Source organism: Zootoca vivipara, chromosome 14 (genome assembly GCF_963506605.1).
Source record: "Zootoca vivipara chromosome 14, rZooViv1.1, whole genome shotgun sequence".
Taxonomy (NCBI): Eukaryota; Metazoa; Chordata; class Lepidosauria; order Squamata; family Lacertidae; genus Zootoca; species Zootoca vivipara.
Window position 1 is genome coordinate 19,155,106 of NC_083289.1, and position 20,950 is coordinate 19,176,055.

A 20,950-nucleotide genomic window follows, 5' to 3' on the forward strand; every position below is an offset into this window, starting at 1 on the left:
GTACCAGATGGAGTTGGTAGACAGCTGCCCTGGACACAGAATTGATCTTCGCCTCCATGGACAGCTGTGAGTCCAAAATGACTCCCAGGCTGCGCACCTGGTCCTTCAGGGGCACAGTTACCCCATTCAGGACCAGGGAGTCCTCCATACCAGCCCGCCCCCTGTCCTCCAAGAACAGTACTTCTGTCTTGTCAGGATTCAACCTCAATCCATTAGCCGCCATCCATCCTCCATCCGCCTCCAGGCACTCACACAAGACCTTCACTGCCTTCACTGGTTCCAATTTAAAAGAGAGGTAGAGCTGGGTATCATCTGCATATTGATGGACACCCAGCCCAAACCCCCTGATGATCTCTCCCAGCGGCTTCATGTAGATGTTAAAAAGCATTCTTTCTCACCCATTCCTCAACTGCATTGTGTGAGAGAGATGAGGGATTCAGAGCCCTCAAATATTCAATGGTACCTTCACGTATCACCATCTTCCACCACGTCATCTGCTACTGGATCTAGTCATGATCACCATCTTGGATAGCTTTAGGAAGAGATTAGATAAATTCAGAGAATAAATCAGTGGCTACTACGCTATTATTAATGATGGCTGTACTAGCTGGGCCATTGGTATGATCCAGCAGGAATCTCCTTCTGTTCTTATTTATGGAGTTACAGCTCATAGCCTAAGGAAATACATTAAAGGAACTTTGCTTGATTTCACTCAAGATGTAACTATCAAAGAAATATGTATTATGATCACGTTAGCAGCTGCAGAAACTGTATGCTAAGCAGTGGGTGATAAAGAGTGTGTTGGAGCAGAGAGACTATCTGAGGAAAGTCTGACAAATCCAAGAAATGTCGTGTGTGTGTGTGTGTGCGCACGCACGCACACACACACACACAACTATGTAATTGGGGAAAGGAGGGCAAATATGATTGAATAGTGCTTACAGAAAATTAGCCCCCACTGGAATAACAAATATGGATACATTCCTTGATATGAATAGAAAACTCAGTTCTCCCACTGCTGGTCCTCATCTACACAAAACAGTAGCATCCATATGCATGATGGAGACACCAGCGCATTTTGGGGAATGGGGACGGCATTTTGTGATAGGTGTATGTAAAATGGAGAATATGCAATTAATCTACATTTGCATATCAGAATATGCAATTAATGTACACAACTATGTACATATTAATGTCAAGTTGTTTTCTTTTGTAATAATTTGTATTTGGTTTTACAAATATAAATTTATAACAATCCAAATTACATAACCATATTTTGAGATTTCTCCAAATCTCTGGATTTCTCATCTTCCCCTCCATGGGTCCTATTGTACACCCTCTCAACTGCATATTATTCCATAATCCATATCTTGTATCTTTCCATATTGTCCATAATATTCACTACATTACAAGTGTTATTAAAATCCTGCCAATATTTTCATCTGCTTATAGTGGTCTCCTAGATAAATTATTAAAAATTCCCATTGTTTATTGAAGTTTTGGTCTTCTTGGTTCCTGAGCCTTCCAGTCAGTTTTGCCATTTTGGCATAGTCCAACAGCTTGGTTTGCCGTTCCTCTCTGGCATGGACTTTGTCTTCTTCCCAATTTTGGGCTAGAAATGTCAAGTTGTTTTTCAAACAAAGAGGAGGAATTCATAAGAGCTATGTGTGTTATTTGAGCCCTAGGTGGCAAATTGTGAAAGGAACTAGTGCTCTACTTTATTCTGTGCTGCAGACAAATGGAGGGTCGCCAGCTCAGGTGGAATCAGGTGGCCTAAGAGGCCAGTGTTTGTTTTATTTCAAAGATGTTTCAAATATTTTTCAAATGCTTTTTATTTGGGGCCTTATTAGAGAAAGATGAGTAAGAGGTGACATGGTGGAAGCTTATAGAATTAGGCGTGGAACCAAGAAAGCAGATGAGGAAAAGCTTCCCCCCCCCCTCATAAAACTAGAACTCATGAGCATCCAATAAAGTTGAATTGTTGGAGGATTCAGGACAGAGAAAAGAAAGTTCTTTGAACAACCTCCCACAGGAGGCAGTGATGATCACCAACTTGGATGGCTTTCAGAGAGGATAGGATAAATTCATGGAGGTTAGAGATATCAATGGCTACTAGCTAGGATTGCTATGTTCTGCCTCTTTAATCAGAGGCTGTAGCACTTCTGAACACCAATTGCTGGAAAATCATATAAGGGAAGATTGATCTTGTGCTCAAATCCTACTTGTGGGTTTCCCAGAAGCATCTGGTTGGCCATTGTGAGACTGGATGGGTCATTGACCTGATCCAGCAAGCTCTTATTATGTTCTTACTGAAATTCGACCATGAAGTCTTCGAGAGGGCTTATGATTAAAAATAAAGTATTTAAACACAGAAAGCTGAATCAGGCCAATGAATTGTAAGAAGGCCAGGATTTGGCGTGGTGTGCACTAATGTTGCTTGGATCACTGGATTAGCAGTGGCCTGGAGGGAGTTAGCAATTATGTTATTTACTTTGATTGGGCTGTTTTGTCTATGCTACTTATTAGTACCTATGCCCTTCATATCCAATTGCTAATCTTTGAATCATTTACCTAATTGTCAGTGTATTGACAAGGATTTGGCACGGTGCACACTGATGTTGGTTGGATCACCAGATTAACACCACCCTTGGCAGCCATATAATGAGAAACTTGGTCTAAACGCACACCCATTGAAATTCTGAAGGAATCCTTGACTGCCCTGAGAATGAGGCAGAAAGATGGAAGCCTCTTTCGCAGAAGAGGAAACCCTTTGAGAAATTGCAGGACAGGTTTTTTGACACGGCCCTGGTGCTAATTTTAATACCAGCAAGATAAGTTGAGCATGGCATGGCATCGATAAAGAACAAATACCATTTCCCAATCATTTTGCATTCAGGTCCCCACTCCTCATCCTCTCCCATCCCTGTTACCGCAAGAACCTGCCGCTTCTCCCTCTCCCTCTCAGCATACCTGTACTCCAGATTGATTGATTGACTAGTGCGAATGCTCAGCTTCCCATGTACAGAAAATACATAATGATTCTCTCTAGAGCCAAGGACGTGAAATGTAAATTCCTCTACAAAAGAGGGGAAAACAAAGGCTGTTTTCATACTGAGGCTTGTTAAGCTCTGCACAGTTTTATTCCAGCGCCTTTGGCAATGCGTGCTGCTCCTGGTGACTCCAGGTGCTGCATGCAGGCATGGAAATTTGTGCTCAGCGGATTATGCTGTTCTTGAAAGAATCCTCCGGTGCTCCAAATGTATTTCAGCCAGGACAAGCAGATTTATCTTCCTCCTTGGCCACAGCTCCCATAACATCCAGCTCACATTGATTGCCAGCAGGTTGCCTGCCTTAGCCAAGCAGTTTTGGGGGGAGAAGAAAGGTCTGAGCTTTACTTTCTGGAACTGGCTTGGCAAAGCAGGTAAGAGACTGAGGTCAGGAATTCCCTGCTCCAAATCTCACACCTGCTATGAACTCACTAGGGTCCCCTCAAAACTTCTTCCTTATAATGCATTCAGGGTGATTTGTGCACGTGATGGTATTGGGGCAGTTATGTGCGATCAATACTGTTTGCACCTGCAAACGTTTTCAGGGAAGACATGCTGCTTAGTTTCCAACCGGTGCATGCCTCAGAAATTAATATTGAAATCCTGTAACTTTTTATATAAATGTTTCAGCAGGGGAGAGGAGGGGATTGTCCCAGTTTTATTGTTCTGTTGTGCAAAAATGGCAATCCATACAGCGATAATGCTGTAATGCAGCTCTTCCTGAGGCTTAGTCGGACTTAGAGGAGGTAGGAGAGCCATCTTCAGATATCTAAAGGGCTACCATGTGGAAGCTGGAGCAAGCTTGTTTTCTTCTGCTTGGGAGGGTAAGACCCGGACCAATGGATTCAAGTTACAAGAAAAGATAACCTGACTAAAAGTCAGGAAGAACTTTCTGACAGTAAGAGCTGCTCAACAGTGGAACAGACTCTCAGGAGGTGGTGCACTCTCCTTGGTCGTTTTAGGCAGAAGTTGGATGACCACGTGTCATGGATGCTATAGTTGTGATTCTTGCATTGCAGGGGGTTTGACTAGATGACCTTCAGAGTCTCTTCCAACTCTACAATTCTATGATCCTATGATTCACTGAGATGAAAAAACTGCATCTCTAAAGCCCTATTTAAGTACCTCCCTCTGATGGGAATAACTTTGTATGAAAGGAAATAGGATCCTTTCCCTCCGTCACATTACTATTGGGTTTCACTTCTATCAGACATGTATAAGATTGTAATGTAAACCTTATTGCCCTAAAACAGCAATGTATTATTTCCTTGCAGTAAACCACATTAATGTAGACTTTATGAAGGTCTATATTACCAGTGTTCTTTCAATCACATGTGGTTTTTTTTGTAAGTATGCAAATGACTTGATTTATGCACTTACTCAAACATACTTATCTCTAGAATTATTGCTTCTTGCACTGAAGGAAAATGGATAGTCTTCCCTCTACACACACACACACACACACACTTCTAAATCCTGGCATCTCCGTATCTCTCAAAGCGGAGAATATCTTATTCCTTTCTTAAGTTATGTGTTCAATAATTTTCGTGGTTTTCTATTTCTTCCAGTTCAGTCTAGCGTATTATCTATGACCGTATTCATATCACCTCCTAAAATAATTTCCCCTGCATCAAAATCTATTACAATGTTTGCAAGGCTCTAACAAAAATAATAATCTTTTGCTCAGTATTGAGTATATAGCCAACCCATTCTCAGTTTCATCCCTTGATGTTCTCCTTTTGTTGCAACATATCGATCAGCTGTATTCAAACAGGTACTGCTAATCTCGATGAATTGAGTTTCTTTAAATAAATAGCTGCTCATTGTCTGTGTTATACTAGATGCAGCAGCAATGCCCCAATTTGTCATCCCCCTCTTAATATCTGTAGGTGATATGAGTATGTGTATTTGTTGAGTGTTGGCTTAGAGACATTGGTTAATTTTCTGTCCCCCGCTTGGGACAGGACCAGCTCCGACTTCCCTATCCATATAGGGAAGTCAAGTAAACACCTCGTGGGAGAGGAGGTAGCTGTGTCCAGGCACTCTCCCCTCGACCAGAAATGTTCCTTAAGGCCATAGCTACCAAGTTTTCCCTTTTCTCGCGAGGAAGCCTATTCAGCATAAGGGAAAATCCCTGTAAAAAAGGGATAACTTGGCAGCTATGCCTAAGGCCCGTGCTCTGTAATGGCCCTAGCCCCCGCACCGTTGCGGGGGTGTACGGACTAGAGCCATAGCCCCAGGATTCCTTTAACGGAATACTTCTATGAGGAGCATTTTATTGAGGGGTAGGTATCTCCATACCATACCCCTCCACCAACCAGGAATTATTAACCAATGCCTAACCGCCAACCTAACAAGTTGTGACGATTTGCTAAGCAGTAGGCAAAAACCAAATGTCAACAGCCAATCAGCCAAATGGCAAAATTCCTACTGGGCCCCTGCAAAAGGCGACCCCATGAGAGGCAAAGCAATGTCAGGCTAAACCTTCAGAAAAAGTGGCGGGCGGGAGGGAGATTCAAACACTTTGCAAAAGTGAAACTGGACTGCAAGACACTGAGAATATAATGGGCACCTCCTGTCAATCAAAAATGGCAACATACTTCCCCCCCAGCAACCAAAAAGCCCCCAATCACACATACTCTTACATACACTAGACCCTCCCCCACCCAGAGGAATATCTTTTGGCCCTGCCGCAACCCTCGCTCTCCCTGATAGGAGAACGTGTTTTTCCTGTTCAGGACTCTGGTTTTGCAAGGGTTCTAAATCTCATGGAGAGCCTTTATGAGTAGATATGAGGCTCCTTGTCTCAGACTCCACCCTCTGACCCATGTGTCCTGTTTTCTTTTCTTTTTTATCTGGTGTAATTCTGTACGCTGTTAACTAAACTTGCCTCATCGGCAGATGTCACAATTCCTTCTAGATAACTGTTTCTCATCCCTGCTTTGCTGCTGTCATTTCCCATTGCTGGTTCCCACAATGCGATTCTGTTTATCTTCCAGTAGGAATGCAATGATCTTGATTCATTAGTTGCACATAACTCACTGCAACTTGATTAATTTCATGTGTCCCAATGAATCACTTCTACCTTTCTCAAAACGGTGACTAATTTCCCAATCGGAAACAAACATGTCTTTAAAGAAGTATGATATGAACCTACTTTGAAAGCCCTGCGCAGATACCTTTGAGGGCAAGGATAATTGTTAATTAACTATACAGAGGAAGAAGTGGGGTCAGCTCTGTTGGCCCCACTCCTGGCTTTCACAAGTCGTCTGGTTCTCCCATTTACTGAAGTGGGAGAAGGGGAGAGAAAGGAACCGGGAAAGTTTTGAAAGATGTGGGGTGGTTCCAGTGTGAGAGAAAAATGGAACCCAAACATTTTACATTTGTATTTATTTATTCATTTCTATTTATGAATGACTTTCTATGAATCATTCCATCCCACTTTTAGTACTGGGATTCCCCTGAATGAAGGCTGTGCAAGCAGTAAGGATGTAGGACAAATTTGATTCAGTTTGCACTGGAAAAGCCAACACTTTCCTAAATTATATGTGGCTTGAAACACTACCATCCTTCAAAATTTGCCCTTTTCCACATTTTTCAATGCAGTTCTCCAGCCAAGTAATGTCTACAAACCTGCATATCGTAGGTTGGATGTGCATACAAATGTATATGTTAGTGAATATATATATATATACATACATACACACACACACACACACACACACACACACACATATACACAAAAGAAGACATTCCATCGGGGGAAGGTGATTTGCGTTCATGAAATGCATGTATTTGTTTTGTTTATTTATTGCTTTTATATACTGCCTTTCTGCCAAGGCACCCATGAAAATAACATGTATATTAGAAGAAGAAAAACACGAACATGCTGATGAATTGTCATGAGTACTTTAAAAAGTGTACACTAGTTTCGAGAAGATGACATTGCAATGTAAGGATGGTTCCATACAACCCTGCTGAAATAACACAGGAGATCGAGAAACTAAAAGGGCAATAGGTATTATAAAGACATGGGTAGGATAAAAGACCTGGCAGCTGGCAAAAATTATATGTATGTGTGTGATTATGTTTAGTTGTCTAGTTGTATTTTGTTATGAAAACCAATAAGAAAATTATTGAAAATTATTGTACACTGGTGTGGAAATGATGGAGAACTAAATTTAAGCCTGAGGAAAATGAGAAAGGGGGAGAAACTGAAACAGACAGAATTGCCCACCCCTAATAAATGGTAAGCTTGTAGGTCTTCACTTCCACAATTCTCTGCAGATGACCTGGCTGATGTGTGACATAGGGTATCAGGGCTTGCTTACAGGATTCCTCTTCCATGTGTTTGATTATCCCCAGAATTAATATTGCCTCTGCATGGCTTATGAGTTCTATTAAAGAAAGTGCAGAATGCACAAATTCCATTTCAAATGATTTCGATGTCCTTGTGATTCATCTGTAAACATAATCCAAAACATTAAGCGTAACTCATGACTATGCAGAATGTAATGCGCTATAAGGGAAGTGTTGCACGCTGCACATTTAGATTGCATAATATTGCTCCGGTCCCCTTATGAAATTAATCAGCCAAAGTGCTAAACCCATCCAATATTCAGTGCTTATTTTCCACTTTTTAAAAAAGAAGCGCATTATATAAATCACTTCTCAGCTCTTGTTAATTGTATAGCTTAGCAGCAGAGCCCAAACTCTGTAGCACAGTCCAGTAGTGACCACAATATATAGCTGTGAATGTTTCAGCTGCTTTCTGTTTACTCAGATGTTTCCTTCAGTAGTTGTCATTTAGTCCATAGCAGTTGATAAGCCAGGGGTCTTAAGCAGTCTATTCATCAATTCACTGTAAATCTCAGTTTAATACTCAGAACTTCAGAGGTCCTGCTCTATGGACATAGCCTAGTCTTGACCAAAAAAAAGTGCTGATCAGATTCTTCTTTTCCTGTTGGCCAGGTGGGGAAATGTTGTTCTCTAACAAGGATGTTGGAAAATTCCGACAGAAAGAGAAATGGGGGGCAAAAATGGCTGATGTTCCCTTTTGATGCTGTGAATGGAAATTAACCCAGCAACTACAACTGGTATTTGCTGCTGTAAACGATACAGAATTTTGTCCTCTCATTTGCATTGTGTTTCCTTTCCATTTAAATGAATCGGGTGGAATTTAATTAATTAATTTTGAAAGTTTTGTAATTTCATCACAGGATTGTCAGGGGATTGTTGCGGCTACTCTTGAGTAAAGATGCTCCAGTCCACTCTTTCTTTCAGAGTTTAATGTGCATATTATTTACAGTGCAGAGATATCAGAAAACATGACTGCCTAGTCCGATTCAGAACCTGGCAATGGCTTCCTTCATGTCTAGGACCAGCATAAAAGCCTGGGCACCCCAAAGCGCCTCCCCCTAGCCCTGTGTGTGGGCACGCGTCTCAATTCAGGTGCTGGAAGGGGCTGCGTTCCTTCTCCCATCCTCTGGCTGGAGCGTTGCAGAGGCTCCGGCACCTCGCTGTGCTGCCCTTCCCTCTCTGGCCAGCTGGGTCGGTGCCGTGGCTCTGACGCGTCTGAGAGCCCTCTCTCCACCCCACTCCATTCCTCATTCCCACCTCCTGACCCGCTGCTAGTGCTGTCGCTGGGTGAAGTACTGGTCAGGATGACTGGGGGAGGGTCCTTGTAAGGAGTTCCCCTGACAAGGATGAATAAGGCCCTTTTTTTTTTTTTTTTTTGCAAAAGACCTAGCTGTAGCGGAATGGAAACAGCGCTGTGCGACATGAATAAAGGGCTGGGAAGAAAATGATGCCTCTTTACATCCCTATTTTTAAATAAGGAATTTAAGACAGGGCCTTCCTTAGCTCAGCCCATGCTATTCTGCAACCTCTCTTTGAATCCCAAGGGCAGGCCTTCAAAATCTTTCCTAGACTTTGCTCATTTTGTACACATAAATCCAGGCTGTTTCCCCCTCTGCTTTTATGCATCCACTTGGTGCGCAGAAATAACTTTTTAAAAAGAGGGAGGAAACTGGTCCCAGAACTATTCCCTCCCCCTCTCCTGCAATCCCCAAGAGGGCTGGAGCCATGATGCAGATGTTTCAAGAGCTGGGCAAACACCAGTGCTTCAGAAGCACCGAGTCTTTTAATCTCCCTTGTTATGCTCCCATTACCATAGTATATGTAAGGGCCGGCTCGTCTTCCAAAGACTGCAGCTGCAAGTTACTCGTGTGCACATACCATGACTTCAAGTGGATTGATGCCATTTTATAGACTTTATAAAAAGAGAGCAAGCCAAAAGAGAAAAAGACTAGCACAAAAATAGCCATAATAGGCATAATAGGAAAAGTGGCTTGTGCTTTAAAAAGTAAGTGATTTTAAGCAGGAAATCCAAATGCCTTTTCAGATTTCTATGTCTCGTCATCAAGCTGCATCCATGCCAAGAATCAGTGGAAGCGCGAGAAAGGAAAGGTGCAGAACGTGTTGCTAAGATTCCACTGAATCTGAGTGTTATTAATTTATGTTAAAAGCTCACAAAAGTTTCTAGGCCAGGGGTCAGCAAACCTTTTCAGCAGGGGACCGCTCCACTGTCCCTCAGACCTTGTGGGGGGGGGCAGACTATATTTTGAAAAAGAAAGAAAAAGAAAGAAATTCCTATGTCCCACAAATAACCCAGAGATGCATTTTAAATAAAAGCACACATTCTACTCATGTAAAAACACCAGGCTGACCCCACAAATAACCCAGAGGTGCATTTTAAATAAAAAGGCACATTCTGCTCATGTAAAAACACGCTGATTACTGGACTGTCCACGTGCCAGATTTAAAAGGTGATTGGGCCGGATCCGGCCCCGGGCACCTTAGTTTGCCTACCCATGTTCTAGGCCAGGCATAGGCAACCTTGGCTCTCCAGATGTTTTGGAACTACAACTCCCATGACCCCTAACTAACAGGGCCAGTGGCCAGGGCTCTTGGGAGTTGTAGTTCCAAAACATCTGAGGAGCCAAGGTTGCCTACGCCTGTTCTAGGCCTTCAGAACTGCAAAAGCCAAGAGTGGAGATGCCACCCTCTCATGTTTTGCCCCTGTAGCCTTTTCATATCTCCCCCTGTTCAGAATAATAGAACAACGATCCTCCCTTACACTGAATAGGTGGAGATTTAAATGGTATAGAAGTGGGTCGTTTTCTGTGTTAGCTTGGGGAAAATGACCCTAGATCATCCACATTTCTCTCTAGTTTATTTCCACATTTAATCCAAGACAGCTTTGGGAGACCTCTCCCATCTCTGCTCAGGATATTGTCAAAACCTCCCTTGCTATAATAAGCTAGCATATTGGAAAGAAAGATCACAGCTGAGACATTCTCCCAGAGTTACCAGTGTTCAATTTGTGTATGTGTGTATATAGCATTCAATGATCCCAAAGCTGAACTTGACTGTGGTCTATTCTCTTACAGTTCTAATAACCAAAGTCTTGTTGTGTCTTTTGCTCCATCCTGCAGGTTGGAGGTCATACCATGCTCCCCATCCGTTGGATGCCTCCTGAGAGCATCATGTACCGCAAATTCACGACAGAGAGTGACGTCTGGAGTTTTGGGGTGATCCTCTGGGAAATCTTCACATACGGGAAGCAGCCGTGGTTCCAGCTGTCAAACACAGAGGTATTGGGCATGTGGCAGTGGGTGGGTGTGGGGGGGGGACACACAGAAACAATCTCCTGGCATGGCAAGGGTACTTAATATCAACTGCAGGAAGTGTAGGGCTTGAACCCACAATCCTGAGATTAAGAGTCTCATGCTCTCCCAGCTGGTCCAGATGCATTGAAACAGCCAAGGGAGACAAGGTTGCATTCCACTATCCAAAAGCTTGGATAGGCAGAGACCAATGAAAATTGTAGGAAATCTATGTAGCAGTTGAGCAGGTGGCAAGCAAGCAAGTTTCCCCAATCCACCCCCTTCCCCCATAGTCCTGGGTTTCAGCATCCTTCCAGTTAGAACCACAGGGAAATAAAATAGCCTTGTGGGGAATTATGGAAGGAGAGAAAAACCTGTTAAGAGATACCTGCTAGACTACATTTAGAGGTATCTGCAGGAATATCTTGTAAGGCTTAGCAGAAGATGCAACTCATGTGGTGTGAGATGCAAAATTGACTGAGGTGTGAGGAATGGAAATTTGCTTATATTTGTCCTTCTGTGTACCCATTAGATTTTCAGCTCTGCCTTAAAATGAAAAAAATAAATAAGTAGGTGTGCATTTTCTGCTTTCCAGATAAACATTCCTTAATTTGTAGACAGAGAATAATTTGCAGGCATTTCTTTCTATGCCTAATGCAGGTCCTTCTATGCTCTCAGTGCTGCCTGTTACTGTCATTTAACATATCACACACACAACACACACACACACACACACACACACACACACACACATGCATTTGTGGGATACACTTGGCCTAGGTTTGATGTGTGAGTTTGGCAGGAGGAATATCCAATCCTGTTTCCAGAAAAGCTGGCCTTAGGTGCAGCTGAGGGAAGAAATGATGTAAGTGTGTTATTTGGAAACAATTCAGAATTTAAAATAAAAATCAACTATTTTCTCTTTGGATATTTTCAAGGTTTGCTTTTTAAGTTTGACTGCGAGGGATGCTCTTGAAAAACCTACAGATCTTGTGGGTAGGGACATAGCTTAGAATGTTAGAAGAACAGTGGAAAATCATCTCCTTTACATGCAGAAGGTCCCCTGGGCGCAGTCCCTGACATCTCCTGGTGTGGTTGGGAGAGAACAATGCCCAGAACCCTGGAAAGCTGCTGCCAGTCAGTGTACACAGTACTGAGTTAGATGGACTAATGATCTGGCTCAAGGACCATAGCTCAAGGGTACAACATCTGTTTTTCAGTCCCCAGCATCCTCAGATAGGGCTGGGAATGTCTCCTGCCTGAAACCTTGGAAAGCTGTTGCTGCCAGTCAGTGGGGACAATATGAAGCTATGTGGACCAATGGTCTGACTTGGAATAAGGCAGCTTCCTGTGTTGGGGCAAAAAGCATTGGCCTCCATAATGACATGCCTGTATCAGGTTCAATCTCGAGCATGTCCAAGTAAGGCTGTGGGCAGGGTGGAGGGGAGAAACTTCAGCTTGAAACCCTGGCAAGTCACTGCCAGCTACTGTAGATAATACTGAGATAGATGGACCAATGGCCTGATTCAGTATAAGCAGCTAAGTGTGGTTACTTCACATTTCATGGAAGGTGAAATTTCCCTGGAACATTGTACCTGCTGTCCAACAGCAGGGCTGGAGCCATCACCTCTCCCTGTAGCCACCACCACTCTTGGCATAGCTTTGTTTGCCTGTCATGTTTTCATCACCCCTCTCTCTTCCCTTTCTGTTCCACAGAGCTTCTTAATCTCTCTATACCCTTTTGCTATTTATATGCAAACATCGGAATGATAACTATCTGTTTGGATGTGTGGCAGTGCCCATTACTATTCAGAAGCAATAAGCTCTGGGGACCGCCCTCGCTGGGTTTGGCTGCCTTCAATGCATTGTTTGAGATCTGCTGCTATGCTATTGGCAGTGCATGTCAGGTCATTGGGATGCCACTGCAATGCTGCTCCTGAGCTTCAGACAAGGGAGAGGGGGCAACCAGTTATAACAGCTGCCTGACAAATCCCACCCCCACCCCAGTTATCTTATCTAGGAGCAAGAATGGCAAGTGAATATAGGAATAAATTCTGGAGAAGCAGGTGGCCCCTGTACAATATTGTCAAGAGAATACTTACCTCCCACAAAAGCTAATTTGAGCAGGTTTTTCTTTCTTTTTTTAAATAAACAAAGCAGCAAACTAAAATGCTTCATAAAAACAGTCATAAAGGCAAGGAGAATAAAAATACACGATAAAAAAAAAGCTTTAAAAAAGAGAAAAGAATGAATAGCATAACATTTATTACCTGGCGGGATACAAGTTTCACATTGATAGAAGATATGGCAAGTATTCATCAACGTTGCCAGATAAAACCATGTTTGGTAGGAATGTGCTAACCATGAGATAGCCCCCAAGCAGATTCCAATTCTGAGGGGTCCACAGTGCCCCTGGCAGCATGTATCTTACGGGTCAGTTTTTCAGAGATGACAATAATAAACTTTACTTTTTAAAATGATAAGTCCAAAGAGTAACAAGAAGTGCTCTTCCATCCTTGAGATATTATTTAATGAGCAACAACCAGCAGACGTAAAATTAATTGTTGACAAATAGGTTTGGCATTAGCACCATCAAAAGAGGGTAAAAGACGTAACTTAGGGTCCAGGATGACATGTTTGCCAATAATACTGCTAATTCCTGTTACAGCCTGAACTTACAGAACTTGCGTATGTAGTTAAATCCCCTATGCCAGTGTGTTCCTTGTACCCTATAACCCCGCCAGCGTAAGAGAAAGCCAGATATTATAATATGAGCTAGTCAAACCGAGGTTAAAATCCAGCAGTGGACACATTCAGAGAATTCTCCCTAATGTTAGCAGAAACACATCGGGTGGGGCGAGTGGACCTCACCTTAAGACATTGAGGTTTTGAGATTATTTTAGAAGAACCATTGTCATTTTTTGCAGAATATTATGATTCGAAGTAAAAAAAAAAAGAATTCTGGTGCAGTTTTGTTTATTGTTGTTAATCATTGTAAAGGTAAAGGGATCCCAGTCGCAGACGACTCTGGGGTTGTGGCGCTCACCTCATGTTATTGGCCAAGGGAGCCGGTATACAGCTTCCAGGTCAAGTGGCCAGCATGAACAAGCTGCTTCTGGCGAACTAGAGCAGCACACAGAAACGCTGTTTACCTTCCCGCCAGAGTGGTACCTGTTTATCTACTTGCACTTTGATGTGCTTTCGAACTGCTAGGTTGGCAGGAACAGGGACCGAGCAACAGAAGCTCACCCCGTCACAGGGATTCGAACCACCGACCTTCTGATCAGCAAGAGGCTCTGTGGTTTAACCCACAGCACCACCCGCGTCCCATGTTAATAATTGTAAAATGATTAAATTACACACATGCTCATCCCAGATGGGTAAACTTTAAAAGATGGTTCAGGGTGTATGTGAGTTTTCATCTCTTCTGTTATGCATTGCAGGTCATCGAGTGCATCACCCAAGGCCGAGTCTTGGAGCGTCCTCGAGTTTGCCCCAAGGAGGTTTACGACATCATGCTGGGCTGCTGGCAGAGGGAACCTCAGCAGCGGCTGAACATCAAGGAAATCTACAAGATCCTTCACGCCCTGGGCAAAGCCACACCAATCTACCTGGACATCCTTGGCTAGCAGCGGTCCCTTTCCTCCAACACTGTTGCTCTGCCCTTCTTCTCCCCTCCCTACCTCTCCCTTGACCTCAAGCCAACATATTCATATAAACTCAAGTGCCTGCTACACGTACAACACTGAACAAATAAAAAGACAATTACAACTTCAAACAGAAAGGTCCTGACAACCCACCTGTAAAGCAGCTTGGCTTACAAATATATATATATATATCTAGAGATAATATATATAGAGAGAAAGATATATTCACCTCCCACCAGAAGCTGCCATTACAGGAAAATGTAAGGCGTTATAAGAAAAAAAGGAGAGACCGAGGGAGGAAAAAGAACCTACAGTATTAAAAAGGAACAAAAGAAAAAAAGAAAAAGGGAAAACAGGATCTTTTAACTCAAGGTGTGGAACTGTGAATCCTACTGCGCTCTTTTGGTTCTAGTTGCTGGTTGGAGCTCAACCCACTTGGGAACGCTAAGAGATAATCCTGCCAAAAAAATTTAAATTAAATTTAAAAACTGGCGAGACTGTGCCTGATCTGTAGCTGCACTTTGTGGGCTCCGTCCCCTGGTGCAGAACTGGCAAAGACTGGGCTCTGATCCAGAGTGATGCCCCCTTGGAGGAACTTCCTTTTACTGACCCCCAACCACCTTCGTATTGCCCCCCACCCAGCCCTGACTTCTACTTTCAGCATTTGGGGACAGATGCTGTTCCAAACAAGCCCCAGTTTGCTGATTCTTTCACATGTGTTTCGTTTTTCGTTATTGGAACATATACCGTTCGAAAGGATTTCATCACCTACGGGTAAAAAACTAAACAAACCAGAAACAGAAAATAGCCACTAGACCACAAGGAAACAAGAATGGATATAGTATTCCTGCTCCCCTTATTTACCTGTTTCAGTTTTTTTATACATATATAAAAAATAATAGTGAATGAACCAGAGTCCTGGGAATGTTGCCAAGGTCCCGAACGGTCATCTACGTGAACCATACAAGGGAAAGGCATATGGGGAGAGGACAGCCTCGGCACAACCCCCTGGATCCCACCAATGGAATAAGCTTCTGTGTGTCCACACAGATCCAGCATTCACCACCATAACCTCAATGTAGCCGTCGGTTCCAAACAGGGTGGCTTGGAAGCCATGATCTCAGTGGAGGAAGTCTGAGGAATTGGAAGAGCAACCCAGCCATTCAGATATACCTATATATATGTGTACACACATGCACACCGGCCAAAATCTGTCCATTTCCTTATTGCCCTTCATGCTAATTTATATTGCACATTTCCGTGTACAGAATACTTTGCAATCCTCCCTTCGATCCTATTGTGGTAGGTAATGTCTATCCCTGTTTTGGATACGTTGGAGATCTAAGGCCAACAAAGATGACAGAGAGATACTTGCCTGAAGACCACACAGTGAGTTCATGGTGAAGCACAAAGTTGAATCCAGATCTCCCCCAGTCAATGTTGAGGTCTACTCTGGGTTACTCTTTTATGTCTCTCTTTTATGTCTTAACTGCAGTGAAGGATAAGTTTCTTCTTTGGAATCTGGCTGAAATACTGATTGGAGGAGCCAAGGGAATACTTATCCTAGATCAGTTGGTTGCTACCTCTGCTCTCTCCTTCCCTCCCCATCCTGCTGATCTCCTCTCCCTTCCAACTATTGCTTCAGTTTGTTGTCTCTTATATTTCTGCATGCTGGGGCGGGCATCAGGGGTGGGTTGGGGGGGCTGTGTGGCAGTAGGACATGCATCAGCCCCACTTGTCCTTTCCAGATTTCCCTTCCAGTTGACATGCTTCTCATGTTGCCAGCCCCCTGGAAAAGGATAGAGGCATTTGCTTTTGAGCAGCTGTGAGCTGAAGAATACCGTAGCTCCACAAACAGTTTGTTGGGAGTTTTGGGGAGAGATAGGAAGGAAGGTCCTTTGAGAAGGAGGAGGCTCAGTGAACAGCCATTGTGGCTTGGCTTGCATCTCAATGAGCCCTGGGCTAAGCAGTGAAGGATTGCCAATAGGGCACTCTATGAGCACCCCACATTCTGTCAAGGGGAAAGACCATAGATCAGTGGCAGAGCATTTTTTTTTTTTTTTGCATACAGAAGGTCCCTGATTCAGTTCTGGACATCTCCAAGTAGATCTGAGAGAGACCCATGACCTTCAAAGTTGCTACTGGTCAGTGTAGACATCACTTTGCTAGATGGAATGATGCTATGCAAACACAGTATAAAGCAGCTCCTTATGTTCCTATGTTCAAATCCCAACCACACAGTCTTTGAGGCATCAAACCTTTCTTGTCGATCTCTTTCCTATCTAATCAGGACGAGGACATGGCATGCTGCTCAGAAACCCTTGCCAAGAGGAGGAGGGAAGCATGATATGTCAGCAGGTATCTGAGCCACCATTGAGCCAATTTCTTAGAAGTGTAGCTCAGTGGTAGAGCTTCTGCTTTGCATGCAGGAGGTCCCAGATTCGATCCCCTGCATCTCCAGGTAGGATCTGGAGAGATTCTTGCCTGAAATCGTGGAGTTCCACTGTCCACCAGACAGTATTGAGATACATGGACAAAAGGTCTGTCTCAGTATAGGATGGCTTCTTTTGTTCAAAGCAGATACAAAAGAGTGCAAATGATACAGATTTGCAATGGATTTAATATCCTTAACGTGTTTCATGGTCCCTTTAGCACCTTCCTCTTTCCCAAATCAACACAGTTGTGTCATTTAATCTAGGATGAGTTTGTATGCTTATTGCTGGACCAAAGGGGCTTTAGATTATCCTTCCCATTTTATTATGGATTTTACAATTATAGCTCTAAGAGATCTGTGCATAACTGGGAGGAGGTCTTGGAATCCAGAATTGTCCAGAAAGAGGGAATGTTTGTGGCTTATTTTGACTGTGATAGCTGTGTGCTTAGATCAGTTTCCAGAAATAGAGTCATTTGCAGAGTCTGTGAAGTGGCATGGGGATTGTAAAAGATTCCAGGGATGTTTGGAAAGAGGGAACCCATTATTACCATTAGTTTTTAAATCATTATTATTTATACAACACCATCAATGTACATGGCTGTGTATAGGGTAAGGTGTAAAGTCAGGTCACTTTACAATCTTAATTTCTGTGGAGTCCAGGAAACCACAGAAGGAACAGGAAAGGAGATGGCAATGGCAACAAAGAGCAAATAAAATTTATCTTCATGTTGGCTTTGTTACAAATTTGGTAGTTGTGTGGCGATGTCCCTCCCTCCCCGGAAATAAAGCACAGGACACAGTGAATTAAGTTTAAGTGGGTGAAAAGGCCACAACTTTATTGGTTAAGGATGTTGAGCGGTATTGGCTTAGGCATTGGACCCTAACCGACTATATCTGACTGCAACCCGTGTGTTACAGTCTGGGAGAAATTAACCACCAGAAAGGAGCCCAGTGATATGTATCTACTGAGACACCTCCTGTGGCCACCGTTGGGGGGTGCTCTAAGGCCCTGACCTCCGCAGGCCCAGGACAAAGCTACCGCCCCCGGAACCCCTTTAACGGGATTAAATCTCCAAATTTGGGCAGAGGATGACGCAATCTGCCCCCCCATTCTTTATCTATGCAGCTTTCCAATGCCTAACCGCCAAAACCAAGTTGTGACGACATGCTATGAGGTAGGCGAAAAAACCAGATTGGCTAATCCAAGTGGAAAAAATCCTACCCGGCCCCACGGCCAACCGAGGCGACCGACTAATTCCATAGCAGCGCCGGCCTGCCTACCTAACTGCCTAGCCTAGAGGGCGGGTGGGTGGGTGATCCGCACGCTTGCGGTGCTGGGGCGAAGAGAGGCAGAATTCCCGCCTCCGTCTAGATTTAAACACCGATGAGGGCCCGCCTCCCGGCCGGCCCTATTGGGCGGCTGGGGTATGACGGAGGCGGGAACTTTAATCTCGCGAGAGGCCTGAGCTACAGCCCTCTCGCGAGGGTCGGGCCGGGCCACGCCCACAACACCACCTCCGTGAAATGCGGAAGTGGTTTTGTGTGGCGATGTCCCTCCCTCCCCGGAAATAAAGCACAGGACACAGTGAATTAAGTTTAAGTGGGTGAAAAGGCCACAACTTTATTGGTTAAGGATGTTGAGCGGTATTGGCTTAGGCATTGGACCCTAACCGACTATATCTGACTGCAACCCGTGTGTTACAGTCTGGGAGAAATTAACCACCAGAAAGGAGCCCAGTGATATGTATCTACTGAGACACCTCCTGTGGCCACCGTTGGGGGGTGCTCTAAGGCCCTGACCTCCGCAGGCCCAGGACAAAGCTACCGCCCCCGGAACCCCTTTAACGGGATTAAATCTCCAAATTTGGGCAGAGGATGACGCAATCTGCCCCCCCATTCTTTATCTATGCAGCTTTCCAATGCCTAACCGCCAATCGAGCCCCAAAGGCTCGCCGCCAATACCCTCACACCCGCAACCAATGCTCTAACCCCCTAATTATGTCGGCCAACCAAATGTCATTCCCCCAGGGTGAAAGGTGTATTCCGTCGTTACGATAAAGGGCTGCTTCAGTGCGTACTATCTCAGGGTGGGAAATTATCTGCCCCTTCAAACCCAGAACCCTGCGCAATACAAATGAATTCAATAGCCTTCTGGTTCTGTTCAATGCCTTCGGGCAGAGTCCCTCACGCCAAACGCGCCTCTGCAACAAGGCGGACCACATCAGCGTCATCCCCGGAAAAGAAGCAAGTAGTTTATCAAAGTCCTCAAAGATATTCCATTTCAGTTCCACTGCGTTTCGATACGCCAAATCATTCTCCCCCAGCTGTATGACCAGCGCATGAGGGGGCCCGACTGAAGCAGCCCTTTCCAAGACCGCAGGCAGGAGTTCTTCCCAGCGCATACCGCGCCTGGCAATCCACGATATTTTAACGTTTCTTGGGAGGCCGAGATCACTCCCAAGACCGGTTTCCATAGCCCTTTGTTTGGCCCAATGCACAATGCTGTGACCCGCAATCCACACATTGATGCGGCGCCCACCTGTAAGGAAACAGTGACAAACAGGGGATCAGTTGATGGCCGACTGAGGAACGGTAATGGTTTGCGGCTACAAGGTAGGGCGCAGGTAACTTCTATAAGCATTCGACTTCCACCTTCCTATTTCTTGAATCCTTTCCGCTGAAAGGCCCAAGTGCATTGCGGAGGTTGCTGCACCAATACGAAAGGAGTGGGCGGAGAACTGGCTCGGGTCAACGCCGCACAGCGCGAGGGCCTTGCGTAACACCCGTGTGAACTGGGAGCGCGTGAGCTTAGAGCTGTCCTGGTGGACCAAGAGAGGATCTGTGCCAGCCGGCCTCTGATATAGGAAGTGCCTGAGGTCCCTTACTGGACAAGGGCCTTGGCCACCTGCTGCTGGGAGGCGAATGGTGGCCCCCAATCCCCGCTGATCCGTTTTAGAGTGGCGGATGTGCACTACTGCCACCGAGCTAGATAACGTTACATCCTGCATTCTGATACCACGGGAGGACCCATCTGGATGGTCCTCACATACTACCTCTCCGACTCTAAGGGCCCCGAAGTACGCTAGGGAGAAGGCCGCGGAGAACAAGCTCGCCTCGTAAGGAGACCAGCAAAGGGACGTCAATTGGGTGTGGATCTTGCACAGAAGGTCAAATGTAATGGGCCTCCTGGGGTCGCCGGCTGGTGGCTGTAGCCTACGCCAACCTTCCATGGCCCTTCGCAAGTGGAAGTTATCGCAAGGGTCGATGGAGTACAGGGATTTACAGAAAAAGGAGATCGCTGCCGTATGTATGTTAAGAGTCTTGGGCGCACGGCCCAATTCCCTCAGGTGAACCACATATCGCATAACCTCCTTCTCGGTGGGGGGGCCCAAAGGTGATGTGGAGGGACCCTTATTTCTGAATTTAGAAAATTCTGCCCAAACGCGTTTGTACGAGCTCATAGTGGAGGGGGCAACCGATGCGAATACTCCCTTCAAGATTTCTCGCTCCCAAGGTTCCATAGGGATTCCGGGAACGGCTCTGGACACTGCTGCGCCTCCGGTGCCAGCAAGCGGAAGCGGTCCATCTGGAAACGAGACAACGCGTCGGCGATATCATTATTAACCCCCGGAACGAATTTGGCGGTGAATTGCAAGTTCAGTTCAAGACTGCGCAGCACGAAGGCCCGCAGAAGGGCCGAGACTCTCGTGGAGCGGGATGATTGTCTGGACATCACGCTGACCACCGCTTGATTATCAGTCCGGAAGCAGACCCTGCGATTTCTGAATTCCCTGGCCCACAAGTGCACCGCTACGACAATTGGGAAAAACTCCAAGAAAGTTAAATCCCGTGTGACCCCCGAGGCATGCCAGCTGGCGGGCCAAGGCTGAGCGCACCACCTGCCCTTAAAGTAAACTCCGAAACCCAGGGACCCGGCTGCGTCAGATTGTACCTGGAAGTCTGAACGTAAGGTCAGGTTGTCCTGCCAAAGTGACACTCCGTTGAAGTGATCCAAAAAGGTCAGCCAATTCTCGAGGTCGCCCTTAACTCCCTTGGGTAATCGGACCCTATGGTATGGGCGCTTCAAACTTACGGTAAGTCTAGCCAAGCGGCGGCAGAAGGGGCGACCTGGCGATACTACCCTGCACGCGAAAT

At 45.0% G+C, this 20,950-nt stretch overlaps 1 protein-coding gene across 3 annotated transcripts in view; it reads left to right on the plus strand.

Moving 5' to 3' along the window:
- Positions 1–17,543, plus strand: part of NTRK3 (neurotrophic receptor tyrosine kinase 3) — a 416,191-nt gene extending 398,648 nt beyond the window's left edge. For all 3 annotated transcript variants that reach the window (XM_060282684.1, XM_035131834.2, XM_060282685.1), the window contains 2 exons: positions 10,544–10,702; positions 14,158–17,543. In XM_060282684.1, coding sequence (XP_060138667.1) covers positions 10,544–10,702; positions 14,158–14,343 — 345 coding nt within the window. In that variant the 3' untranslated portion in view covers positions 14,344–17,543. The remainder of the gene's footprint in view (positions 1–10,543; positions 10,703–14,157) is intronic.
- The last annotated feature ends 3,407 nt before the right edge of the window (positions 17,544–20,950 follow it).